This window comes from Aspergillus ambiguus, assembly GCF_047715705.1.
Source record: "Aspergillus ambiguus strain CBS 117.58 unplaced genomic scaffold BDV59scaffold_61, whole genome shotgun sequence".
Classification (NCBI taxonomy): Eukaryota; Fungi; Ascomycota; class Eurotiomycetes; order Eurotiales; family Aspergillaceae; genus Aspergillus; species Aspergillus ambiguus.
The window spans coordinates 357-12,303 of record NW_027395574.1 but is presented as its reverse complement, the minus strand read 5'-3'; the positions used below and the strand labels follow the sequence as shown (position 1 = coordinate 12,303).

The following is an 11,947-nucleotide window of genomic DNA, read 5'->3' as shown; positions in this document are numbered from 1 at the left end:
GGACTCCGCGTATAGTCTAATGATCCATTTGCCACGTTGTGTTCTCTTCCGGTGTGTAAGTGAAGAGGCCTGATCTATCAAGTAGGTAGAGGTAACCCGGGGATGCCGAGCAGAAGGAGTATGCCGTACGGCGTACAGTACGCAGTAGACAGATGGAGTTGGAGATCTTCATGTCTGCGGTCGACAAGATGGACTGATTGGGGAAGGTCCGTCGGCGAACCGAAACCTCTAGCTGCTCATTGGCTGGTTTCGCCAGCCAATAAACGGTGACTGATCGACGCTGATACTACTCGGTGTGGCAATTTTGCATTGAACTTACATAATACTTATAGAACAAGGCATTTTGTATGCATTCATCTTTACTTCAATGGGCTACAGCGTACCCTACTGTAGCATGATCAACGTTCAATGTGTCGTATTTGGAGGATTCTCAGATGGCTCGGGGTGCTGCGTTCTTGTCATGCTACATCTTTCCCTGTCCCATAGATCTCGCCAAGAGACTCTCTCCCGGCTGTCTCGGATGTGGCCACAGAAATTTTCATGTGGTGGCTCCGTTCGGAGTAGAGAAGAATCTCCGAAGTCTGACTCACGGCCGTTGAATGACCGGAAATCAACCGCACTCCTAAGAGATCTGACACAATCTTATGAGTATTGACACGGAGTCTCTATTACATATATCAGCATTTTCTTTATTAACGGAGCAGATCGCCCTTCAACTACCAGTCAGATGTTCAAGATCGACTGTGGCGCTATGAGGCTATCTTGGGACACTCTGAAGATATCATGTATATCATGAATATCGCTTCTATTTTTCTAACATAGTATGCATCTAATCGTCTAATCATTATCATTAAGCTATGCCTTGGGCCGCTCCAACCGCATCTGCAACACCTTCGCAGCAATAAAACAGACCAATCCCGCAGCATACGCACATCCTGCAAATGCAATCAACCCCCAATATTCTCCCTGGCACCGATGGATGATTTCGCCAGCAATCGGGACGCCAGTGAGCGCTCTATAATCTGTTAGCACTCGTCCATGGACATGACTGACACCCCAGCCAACAATCATACAAAGAAAGAAAAGAAGAACATACCCGAGACTAACGATTGTATAAACAGTAGTATAGAACCGTCCATACGCCTCCGTAGGACATAGTTCTCCAACACAAACTGGCACCAAGCTGATGTTGCTTCCACTCGCGAAGCCGAACATCACCGAGAAGACAATCACCACAGCGACGTTGTCCTTGGCCGGCATCCATACCGCCAATATCGAAATTAGACTAATGATATTGGTCATGATCAGGGTGTTGGCGCGGCCGACTTTATCGGCCACAATCCCCGGTATCCAGCGGCCGGGGAAGGAGCCTGCGTTGAGGAAGACGACCATCAGGTAAGCAAGACGACGGGGGATACCATTAGCCAGCGAATAAGAAGCAACGTATTCCAGCGGGACAAAAAACCCCCATTCGATGAAGAAGACGCCAGCTGTGGTCAGGACGAGACGGACATCCTTGAGAATTGTCAGATCCGGGACAAGCGTTTTGACCGAGAAGGTCGATGGCTTGGGGGAGAAATTGCCTTTGATCAGGAGACAGCCGGGGATCAACAATATCAGAGTAATGAGACCGATGACTCGAGTTGCCCAGGCAAATCCTATCCGTGGTGCCAGGTTCTCTAATATCAGCGGGAAGATAACGCCTCCGATGCTTCCCCCACCCATTGCAAGACCTGTGGCCGCACCTCTTCGACGGTAGAAGAAGTGACCAATGCTTGCAACTGGAACGATGAAGATAAAGGATGTTCCCATCCCTCCTATGATTCCGATCACTACCAGAAAGTGCCAATACTGGTAACAGAATCCCAAGAGGACAAAGGTGAGCACGAGCAGACTGGAACCCGTCCACATGAGTGCCCGTGGCCCATAAGCGTCAAAAACAGGACCAATTTGGATACCACAGAAGAAAACGAGAAAGTTGTATATTCCGAATATCCAACCTATCTGACCTTCGCCGAGGGATGCTAGTTGATGGGTTGAGATCCAAGCCTGGTATATACCGATGCTATTCATCAACCCAAGACCACCCATGATGGAAGTGAAACTGCCAAACACGACTAAATTGGCCACCAGGCCACCCTCGGGGTATGGGCTGGAGACATCATGTTGAGACTCAATATGCATGTCCGTTTTCCCGATTTTGGAAAGCAGATTAGAGTATTAAGAATATTAGATTGCGAACGACTAGTGAGACACCCATCTATTCCAGCACATATACTTAGTTTATATAGACGTTCTACGCTTCAAGATCTATGGGGCACTGCAGAAAGCGATAGAAATTTTGACTGTCCGCGGCAAACTCGATGTATGAACAACAGGATGGATATCAAGAATCAGCGGATTCCATGGGTCTAGATCAGGCATCCGTCCACCAATCTTAAACTTGTTTTCATGCTTATTCGCCTGACGACCCGCCACGAGCCGTGGTTTCAGATGTCAAATTATCCACTTTTTCTTCACCTGCTTTGTTTTCGCCGGCCATTGTATGTGAATGCCGATGGCCGGTGGCCGCGTGAGTAATCGGCAAACTTCACCAACGCCTTCGGCCGGCTCCATACCGTCCCTTTTCTGATATTGCTGATTACCGAGAATGTACGACATACGTACTCGTCTATATCGCCGGCAGATTGGTAAACGATGCAGCATCTGTGTTGAATGCCGAGCTTCCGTCATTTTCCGAAGAGTACTATGACGAGAAAGCCCGTGGCGTCCTGCTACAAGAAATGCAAATTCGTTGAATTGCCCAAACTATCACGCCTTCTCGAGCCATATTGCCTCTATTCCTCCAAATAAGGACTGCCAATCAATCCTAACTTCAAAGTAGTTTCGCGAGGCTTTGATCTGCCAATACTTTCCATTCTCAGTCCATTTATCCCCTTGTCGATATCCACAACACTTATCAGCATTTTTATACCTCTGCCACCATGTACAACACAACTCCTCCGTAGCAATAGTGCATAATCGATCTATCAATCTGCAAGTCCGATCAGATTGCCTGTTACGGCCCCCACTCTTTTAGTAGCGTCCACGTGATTGACCAGGACCGATGCGCCGAGATTTGGGTCGATACAGGCATCAACCCATTGGGCCTTGTTGACTTTTTGGCATGAAGATGAATTAATGGCGAATATGAACCACCTGCCAAGGTGGCTATTGCCCAAGGTCTGCGATTACGGTGGATCTACAGCCCTTGCGGTCTTCTTCTTATGCCATGTCGACAACAGCAAGATAAGTGAAATCTGCCAGCGCATCTGCTCGGCGGATACGGCATGGACAGATCGTCCCGACGGCGAACCAAGGCCTGTAGTTCCGGTGCCTTGGATGCACAGCCAGATTCCATCATTGTCTATTGTTTTCGATATTGGCGGGACGATCTTTATCGATGATGAATCGGTAGCCGAGGGCACGGCGATTGTGAGGTCATTCTCCAATGCTGCTCGTGTCCCGCTAAATCGGGTAAATTTGATTGTGCAAGCCTTGGAAAAGCAAACGCAGTCATTTGAAACTCTCGTATTTCCAGAGACAGTATTCAGTGTGGAAGAGTCACGGGAAGATAGGACCGATCCAGCACACTCAGAAGAGGTTGAGCACCCTCGCCCATTGCACCACCATGTGCCCGAATATCTAACCCTCGAGCCTACGACTCTAACCTTGATCTCTCTTGTTTACTTGTCAGACAATGACATAATACACATAAAATCCAGCATTGGGATATCGGATGAAGTCCCCAATGTTGTTGTTTATAACTGGCCGGACAGAGAGAACCCACGTTCTCGGGCCCATCTTTATCGCTTGTTCACCATGATCATGCCGGATATCCACGAATGCGATGAAACGTTTGCGCTTTTTATTGATCGGAAATGGAACGAACCAGACAGCTATCATATACTTTGTGCGCATAAATGGACCCGTAAACGGAACCAGGCTGGGGTGTCTGAAGATGTCGACATCAACCATATCCATATCCGAGAGTTAAGGGAGATGAAATTTGCTCTTAATTTCTGGCGCATGATGTGGAATCCCTTTGAGGATGGCCAAAAAGGCACGACAGTCATGGGTTCGAGAGTTAACACCACCCTGTTCAACTCCCAGGTTAACTTGTATGGAACTTATTCAGAAAATGTGGCAAACCCTGACAAACTCGAGGTTTCCGCCGATTACGTCGTGTTTATTTTGGCACCCCTGACAGAAGTCGACCGACGACTAGTCCATTCATATCTAGAGAACAATGTCCAGAATGAATTCTGTCTTTATGATGTCTCAAACAAGCTCAAATCTCCGGACATGGAAGGGTTGATAGATTATTTCACCACAGAAGACTTTGCGAGGACGAACCAATGCCCACCCAGCTTCTTTATTGCAGTTGACATCGACACTCGCGATATAGCTCGTTCCATAATAAACCAGATGCTTTCAAAGAAAGAGGAGATTGACCAGTCTGCAGCCTTGCTGGTGGCGTCTAACGAGCCGCTCAGTCTTTCGTTCATGGACGACATGGAGTGTTCGGTTGCTGAAACCAGCCTCGGCTACGCTTATTCTAGACAAGACCCTGAGGATGCGTTTTCTACTTGTGTCAATCTATCCGTTGGAAATATGTATTTTGTTGATTGTGCCAGAGTGGTGGATTGGGTGACCTGGAGTTCGCTTGATGAATGGCTGGAGAGTAATCCGATTATTGATGAACTTGAGGAATTTGGAGCTTATATCACAAAAGCTGGTGCCTATTACAGCGGAGAAACTGAGATGAGGGAGATAGAATGCCTTTGAGACATGTGTCATCGCGCGATACGACTCAAGAATACTATGAAAATATTACTAAAATCATATCATCGTTCACGCGATACTCATCATACTGAGTTCTGTTTTAGATTGTTCTAGTGGCTGGTTTACATTTGAATCCCGGTCCGATATCCCGTTGCAAGATAGTTCACCCGGCTAAGTACAACATAGCGCCAGGGATTGATTAGTCTCTCTGATGGACAACCAGAAATGTCATTCCTATCCAATATTAACAACTGCGGTCAAAATGCAACAGCGTACATTTACCCCCACGCTTACCCCTCCAGCCCGCCAAGACTAACACGCTTAGACCTGCCATGTCTCGCTTGATCTTCGGGGTTATTCGATAGCGACCCCACTATGGAGTGAGGTGGGGATGTGATACCGTGGCAGAACGAGCAATCCCTCATGACTTGCAACTAAAGATAAAGGTTAAAGGCATCAGTGCAGTCTTACATCCACCTGCCGAACACCTAACGACCAAAACCGCCAATATGGACAATCAACAAGAGAATGGCGGTAATGTAGAAGAACCCGTAACCCCTCCAGAGCCGTCATTCTTCGACAAGAAGGATGCCCGTCAAGTGATGGGGAAGATCCTCAGCACCAACCTCGCTGTTATGGCGGGCGGTATGAATGGTAAGCACCACGGCAATTATAGGTCATCCGATATCGATACTGATGAACTGTAGACGCTGCCACGGGAGTTCTCATTCCCTACATGCAGCCGACTTACCAGATCGATCTACTGCAAGTCTCCTTCATATACTTGATCAACTTTATCGGCTGGGTTGTTGCATCTTTCGCCAATATCCATGTCTGCTCTAGGCTCGGAACCGGAGGTACTCTGGTGATGGGCGCGACGATCCAATGTATAGGATATGCGCTTATGTTCTGGCATCCACCGTTCCCTCTCTTTATGGCGGCGTTCTTCTTCACAGGCATGGGAGTCGCCTTCCAAGACTCCCAGGCAAATGCCTTCACTGTCACGGTCAAAAACTCCCATCGCTGGCTGGGCGTCCTCCATGCAGTGTACGGGGTAGGAACGATCATTGCACCCGTTATTGCGAATACCATTGCCTCGCGGACGCCTTCGTGGCACCTCTATTATCTGACTACGTTGGCCTTCGGGGTTTTCAGCATTGTGTTTCTCACTTTCACGTTCCGCAAGGGCCTGTTCCGGCCGAACGTGCAAAACGCAAAGGAGACAGCCGGGAGCGAGTTGCGCGCGACGATATCGAACCGCACAGTATGGATTATCAACGGATTCTTCTTTCTATACGTCGGTGCCGAGGTGGCTTCCGGAGGTAAGATGTCACCGAACACTCATGACTGATGTTTAGTTCTGACAAAGGCCGGTTAATAGGTTGGCTCGTCCAATTCCTTGTCTCTGTCCGACACGGCGATCCGAAAAAGGTGGGCTACGTTGCCTCCGGGTTCTGGTCCGGTTTCACGCTTGGCCGTGTCGTGCTGGCAGATATCACCCATAAGTTCGGCGAGCGGCGTATGATTTTCGTTTATATCGCGTTGGCGATCGCCCTACAACTGATGTTCTGGCTGATCCCAAGCATTCCTGTCAATGCCGTTACCGTCTGTCTATTAGGTTTGTCTCCTAGGTGACTTCGGCACGCTGTGCAGTAAGGTTTGCTAATAATGAGCAGGATTTTTCATCGGTCCGTTCTACCCAGTGGGCCTGTATGTCCTCACAGAAGCTATCCCACAGGAGCTCCACGTTGGGGCAATCGGTTCGTCTCCTGACCCTCTGTTGATTTTTGCCGCTGTGACTTGGTTATACTAATAGCAACCTAGGTTTCACCGCTAGCTTGGGGCAAGCCGGATCAGCTGCGTTCCCTTTCATGACTGGAGCCATTGCTTCCAAAGCGGGAGTCCAAGTCCTGCAACCTATTATGGTGGGACTACTCGTGGGAATTGCGATCTTTTGGGCTTTGATGCCTCGACAGGGACAAATCAGACTCTAGGCGATGTCGGTTCTTCCATTTGAAGAAACGCGAAGGTTTATTGGCAATGACTGTTATATTGTTCAGGTTGCAAAGTTGTTGGCATCAAACGCAGGTTGAGCCTACGAAGAAGTTGTGAAACCGGGGTGCCTGATGGGACATTTTCGAGGCCTACAGGAGGTCCCTGCAGCAGAGCTATCAGTTCCGCATACGGTATGATAGACCTAGTCGTCAAGCTGATCCACGAGGGATTTCCCCGGGGAACACGGCTTGAGAACATAGATGTGCATAATCGGATCCAAAAATATCTGTATCCAATCAGACATCATGAACCAAGAGGTTGAAACCTATGCTGTGCGTCAGTGATAAGTTCGCCAAATTGTCAAATCAAATCTGAGGATATCCAGCTCAGAGAGAAGATTAAAGTCGTCAAAGCCTTACACATCCGCAGATGGTATGGCGTTTCGACTAAGGATGACTGATACGAAAATTTCATCATTGCTGGGAATGTGGGAGAGGGAGGGAAACAATAGCTACATACCTTGTTAAAGGTAATCCAAGCGTTTGGCGTTCCCCGATTTTGATCACAGAATCAAGATCGTCATGGAACCTTATTTCGAGGGAAGTGCGCCTAGTTGAGTGACCGCAAGCTATCATAGTCCTCAATCATCATATGAAATTATCCTCCGGCCAGAGAAGTGGGAAGATTGTCCAGGTTGGCCGCGCGGAGTTCTCTTCGAATCGGTTTCTTCGTAGTCCAGTATAGTGTTGTCAATTTCCGACTGCGTCTTGATCGTTGAATTATTCGAGGCTGCTTGCTTGGGACCAATCTCTTCGGCTGCCATTGGCTCCGCAGCATCAGGGGCAGACTCCTCTTGCTGGGAACGATCATGTTTTTCTGCCATAGACTCCTCCAGTTTTTCAGCAAGAGCTTCCTCTTTCAGCTGTTTCTCACGTAAGAGCGCATGGATTTCGCTGTGTCGAAATATTTCGACCTGTTCGTCGGTGAGGGTACGTTTAACTCCATCTGGATAGTATCCTAGGTCGTCGTTTTCATACTCATCCACTAGGGTGGCATCGTGGGGGAACGCGTGTCCGGAGGTTGGTTGCGCCCAGGGGAAGTGTTTCGCGTGAAAGACACGGAGGTCTTGCTAGCAAGGACATGAGGGTTAGTTGGTGGCTAATTTCGCTAGGTAGAAAGCGTGGCACTTACTGGTGTCACTGGGGGAACCGGAAAACCCGACATGGCGACAGGAGTTCCCTTGAGGCGCAAGAGGAAAGTGAGGTTGGAGTTGGAAGAAACGCGACTTCAGCGCGGGTAAATTACGTCCGTCACGACCGTAACGTGATACACATCCACATCCATGATCCATCCATGGTTGCTCTCTGGCAGAAGTTTGATGGCATTCGGATGATATATGGCCTATTGAAAAGCTGTGCTTGTCAATAATTTTTTTATGGAACCTGTATAAGGAGGGATGTAGCCTCAAAATGGAAAATACTTGACCAGGGCAGCCCTGGTTCTCGTGGGTTGAGCTAATATTTTAGCAATAAAGATTGGACACTACACATATTCCACGTTTAATATGCGTGGTCCCATGCAGATCTGCAAGGGCCTCATCAAGGATTAGATACCTCGACAGCCTAATACCCCAAAGGATCCCAGGTAAGGGGCTTCATGGCTATGGAAAAGACAAGCGAGCAGGAGTTCTTATTGAACTCTATTGGTATCATCAAACGCTTGAAACCAACGCTTTCTTAGTCGACAGCTCCAGTTGAGAGTGGTATACTCGTTATATTATTCCCAATTTTCGCCTTCACGCAGTCAAAGCCAATGCGGAGACTGCTTATGTCTCGAAGGTCTAGTTTCGCGATGCGCTCTATGTCCTCGGTTGATGGCTCTGTCAAGCTCCAGGCTATGGAAATATGGAAACAGGCCGAGTAGTCTGTACCGTTTCGACTGATCGACTTGTCTTTGGATCTTTCCGATGACAAGCTCTCATACAACGGAGGCTGATCGAATCGAGCTAGCGAGCGATTTGAAACTTTCAACAGGCGGTTCAGGCTATCTGACTTAGGTCTTTTCACCCGCAGGACGAAAAACCACCGCGTTTTTTCGTAGTTAGAAACGCAATGGAGGCCCTCGGTGGATACGTCAAATCTAACTCTCGTGTCAGCACATATTGGAGTAGAATTCGATGTCCTACCTACATTGGGATATGGGAAGATTGAAGACTAGATTGAAGTAGCTCTGTAAAGGAATGTCGCTGTTCTGTCCGAAGAACGACCGGCCTCGACAAGCTGATATGCAGCGGTAGTTGCACACCAAGGTCACTTCGGAGTAAGCTGTGCACTTTCACTTCCCTTTTGGAGAATATATGCTCCAGTTCGGAAATGAGGTCCTCCAGAGTAGACAGCTCTTCTTTCGATGGATACCCTGTCCATGTTAATTCAAAACGACTTTGAGCGGAAATGCCACGGCTTACATTCAAGATAGATGTGTGTGGGCCAGTTACCCTCAACATGAGGTATTACACGTTTTCGACCGCCATGAAGACTAGGGTCATCTCTCACGCTGACCCGCGTGCTCGTGGCATAGAGGTCGTGGAAGGCTCGCGGCAGTGGGGGTAAAGAAGACTCTGCCTGGCGGTTTGTGGGAGGGGAATCCTGGCGTCTTTTTTTGGTCGGTCTTGGAGGCGAGTTGTTCAGGCTGTCTTCTTCTGATGAGTCTGAGTATTGCACTAGAGCCATTATGCGGGATGCGGTTGCGCAGAAAACAGAGATAAGACTGGAAGTGAACAGTAGGTATCTTACCTAGCAATGTAAAATTTCGGTATTACAAGACCATGCCAAGACCGTGATGGTAGAGTGGGAAGCCCGCCCCAAACCCGCGGAGTGGTTTAGATTAAAAATTCCCAACCTATGACACTACGTTTCTTAGTTACATTACTACATCTAGCTTTATATGAGGGTTTAATAAAATACCCTTTTAAGGAACCGGGGCTAAGAGAGATTACACAGCCGATTTGCTACCTCAAGCAAATTGTAGGGAGTGTCGCAACCTTCCTAGTCGTTCCTCCGTACCACGAATCCTTAATCCCCCGGACCCGATGAGCCTGCTCCCAGATCTCCTTCGCAGTATAGCCATACCAATTCCGCATCTCGCTCCAAGCCACCTGACCCTCATCCTGCGCGCGGAGCAACCGAATTGCCTCCTCATTGATTGCTCGGGCACCCGCCAAGTAATGCAAAGGGGTGTTGAGATCTGAATCGTATGCCGTCACCTGCTGAGTGCCCGACGCAAGAAGGTACTGCAGCAGCCCCAACTGCGCCGAGAACTCAGCCTCGCATGTAGCAAGAGACAACGTCTCCTGATCTAGAGAAGACCAGAAGCCTCTATCATTGCGTACGCGTGGCCAACCAGGTCGTAAATTACGGATGGATTCCCGGGCCTTGGATGCGTGGCGCTGGATTGCCAAAGGCAAACACGCTATATGGAGGAGATTGTGTCCATATGCCGTGCGGCCGGCGCATTCCAAACTGATATTCTGTTCTATCCGCTTGAGTACTTGCAGAGAGTGTGCGGCTGCGATATGCAGTATGTGGACTACCATATATGGCGTGCGGACGTTCCAATCGATCCGCGGGTCATTCGCTAGTAGCTCATACGCTGCTTCGTTCCATGACTCACTGTCTAGCAAAGTTGCCATTAAGGGGGTGATACTGCCTTGTATGTACCCAAGTGGAAGTACGTTCGGATTGAGCCCCTTCCCTAGAAGATGTCGCAGCATGTCCGTGTTGCCGCTGGCGATGGCCTCGTGGATCGGAGAGGACAGCGCCAGAGAGGATGGTGTAGGTGGCTCAGGGATAGCAGTCAGCGATGGGTACGCCGTCCAGAACGAATGGTCTGCGTCGTGATCCATTAGCTGGTCAACGATGACTGTTGAACCAAGACCCGCGGCAATGACCAGGGCCGGGGCTGGCTCTTCGTGTCGACGGTCCCATACCATGGCGTAGCAGTCGCGACTCGTCCAGAACTCGGCCGGCATGCGCACTTCCACCTCGTCGTTGGTGATGTGGACGGTCTGGGCGGTATTGATCTTGGCGAGAATCTCCTCTCTGCTCCCAATGTCTCCTTCAAAACCCATATTCAAGTCAACCGTAGGGCGGAATCGAAGAAATAGAGCCTGAAACTTTTCGAACAGACTGAGCTCAAAGGCATCCGGGTTAGCTGCTAGGCTGAGAAGAAGCGCAACGTGGTGCTTAGACTGGCTTCGGATTGCCACTGTCAGAGCAGAATGGCAACTATACTCCTCGAATAGGCCGAATGTAAAATTGGGGCTGAAGCGACACTTCGTCTGCTCGCAGAAGCGGCGCTTTATGGCTGCCCAGTAAACTGAGGCATCTGCATCAGCCAACTCGGGGGTCGACACAGCAATTGGTAGCCCGTAATCTCTCTGCTTATGGACAAAGTGATGCCATCCCTGGGTCAAGAAGGACTGCAAGGCCTCGGGATCAGGATTGGCGATAATGTCGGCTATTGTTTGGGCGTTACAGGTTGGCGTGCAGCAGTCTACAAGATTGTCATCCATTTCTGCGGGGATTGTATCAAACATGTTAACCCTGTTTGTGATATGTGTCCTGAGGAAACTTCTCTTACAGAGGACGACGACGTTGTTGGAGATGATGTGCTTGATGGGAAAAGGCGTGGGCATATATAGTGCCTCAGTCACCTGACATCGGTCTTCCGCCTCTAGAAAGGGTAAGAGCGCCTTTAACCGGTTCTACTCCTCTTTGGGTACTAGCTTGGCTTATTTTATTATAATAAAAGGATCACTTTGTAGCCTACCTTAGCATGATACCATTAAGGGGCGGGACCAGGGTACTAGGAAATGGATAGGTAAGCTAAGTATCATCCCCAGTGGTTGCAGGTCAGCCGGGTATAATATTTAGGTCGCGCGGTCCAATAACTGCTTATTAATGGTCTTGATGTCACGTGACTACCGCACCACCTAATTCTATCTTTCATCCCGCGCGACCTCTTTCAACCTCTTACCAATACCTCTACCAATACCTCCCCCCCCCCCCTATCACGGCTTCTATTAAATCTAACGTGAGTTCCGATATACCTAATAAGCGATATCCAATTG

At 48.9% G+C, this 11,947-nt stretch overlaps 6 protein-coding genes across 6 annotated transcripts; 2 read left to right on the top strand and 4 right to left on the bottom strand.

Annotated features, from left to right (window-relative positions):
• Positions 1-855: 855 nt before the first annotated feature.
• Positions 856-2,184, bottom strand: BDV59DRAFT_196656 (major facilitator superfamily domain-containing protein; the record flags this gene model as incomplete). The annotated part of the gene is made up of 2 exons (XM_073692753.1): positions 856-1,015; positions 1,097-2,184. The coding sequence occupies 2 exons, from the start codon at positions 2,182-2,184 to the stop codon at positions 856-858; spliced, it is 1,248 nt and encodes a 415-aa protein (XP_073542934.1).
• Positions 2,185-2,957: 773 nt separating this feature from the next.
• On the top strand, positions 2,958-5,047 carry BDV59DRAFT_147714 (uncharacterized protein). The gene is made up of 2 exons (XM_073687307.1): positions 2,958-4,031; positions 4,125-5,047. Exons 1-2 carry the CDS (start codon positions 3,181-3,183, stop codon positions 4,825-4,827), a joined length of 1,554 nt encoding a protein of 517 aa, XP_073542933.1. The 5' UTR covers positions 2,958-3,180; the 3' UTR covers positions 4,828-5,047.
• A 286-nt stretch (positions 5,048-5,333) lies between these two features.
• BDV59DRAFT_206296 (putative MFS transporter) lies at positions 5,334-6,818 on the top strand (the record flags this gene model as incomplete). The annotated part of the gene is made up of 5 exons (XM_073694776.1): positions 5,334-5,478; positions 5,532-6,146; positions 6,206-6,442; positions 6,501-6,584; positions 6,649-6,818. 5 exons carry the CDS (start codon positions 5,334-5,336, stop codon positions 6,816-6,818), a joined length of 1,251 nt encoding a protein of 416 aa, XP_073542932.1.
• Positions 6,819-7,365: 547 nt separating this feature from the next.
• Positions 7,366-8,284, bottom strand: BDV59DRAFT_147681 (DUF3807 domain-containing protein). Its single transcript, XM_073687306.1, has 2 exons — positions 8,011-8,284; positions 7,366-7,948 (listed from the first exon to the last, which is right to left on the bottom strand). The coding sequence occupies exons 1-2, from the start codon at positions 8,041-8,043 to the stop codon at positions 7,460-7,462; spliced, it is 522 nt and encodes a 173-aa protein (XP_073542931.1). The 5' UTR covers positions 8,044-8,284; the 3' UTR covers positions 7,366-7,459.
• On the bottom strand, positions 8,240-9,559 carry BDV59DRAFT_189016 (HVSL domain-containing protein). Its single transcript, XM_073691542.1, has 3 exons — positions 9,284-9,559; positions 9,009-9,234; positions 8,240-8,958 (listed from the first exon to the last, which is right to left on the bottom strand). Exons 1-3 carry the CDS (start codon positions 9,546-9,548, stop codon positions 8,556-8,558), a joined length of 894 nt encoding a protein of 297 aa, XP_073542930.1. The 5' UTR covers positions 9,549-9,559; the 3' UTR covers positions 8,240-8,555.
• Positions 9,560-9,711: 152 nt separating this feature from the next.
• Positions 9,712-11,471, bottom strand: BDV59DRAFT_189014 (uncharacterized protein). Its single transcript, XM_073691541.1, has one exon. It carries the CDS (start codon positions 11,411-11,413, stop codon positions 9,827-9,829), a length of 1,587 nt encoding a protein of 528 aa, XP_073542929.1. The 5' UTR covers positions 11,414-11,471; the 3' UTR covers positions 9,712-9,826.
• Between the last annotated feature and the right edge of the window lie 476 nt (positions 11,472-11,947).

What these genes read in the sequence shown, in the direction of transcription:
- BDV59DRAFT_147714 (XM_073687307.1), top strand. Translation starts at nt 3,181, where the DNA reads ATGGCGAATATGAACCACCTGCCAAGGTGGCTATTGCCCAAGGTCTGC. An exon ending in AACCATATCCATATCCGAGA is followed by an intron (nt 4,032 to 4,124) that starts GTTAAGGGAGAT and finishes CATGGGTTCGAG; the next exon opens with AGTTAACACCACCCTGTTCA.
- BDV59DRAFT_147681 (XM_073687306.1), bottom strand. Translation starts at nt 8,043, where the DNA reads ATGTCGGGTTTTCCGGTTCCCCCAGTGACACCA. An exon ending in CGGTTCCCCCAGTGACACCA is followed by an intron (nt 7,949 to 8,010) that starts GTAAGTGCCACG and finishes TGTCCTTGCTAG; the next exon opens with CAAGACCTCCGTGTCTTTCA.
- BDV59DRAFT_189016 (XM_073691542.1), bottom strand. Translation starts at nt 9,548, where the DNA reads ATGGCTCTAGTGCAATACTCAGACTCATCAGAAGAAGACAGCCTGAAC. An exon ending in CACACACATCTATCTTGAAT is followed by an intron (nt 9,235 to 9,283) that starts GTAAGCCGTGGC and finishes TAACATGGACAG; the next exon opens with GGTATCCATCGAAAGAAGAG. An exon ending in CAATCTTCCCATATCCCAAT is followed by an intron (nt 8,959 to 9,008) that starts GTAGGTAGGACA and finishes CACGAGAGTTAG; the next exon opens with ATTTGACGTATCCACCGAGG.
- BDV59DRAFT_189014 (XM_073691541.1), bottom strand. Translation starts at nt 11,413, where the DNA reads ATGTTTGATACAATCCCCGCAGAAATGGATGACAATCTTGTAGACTGC.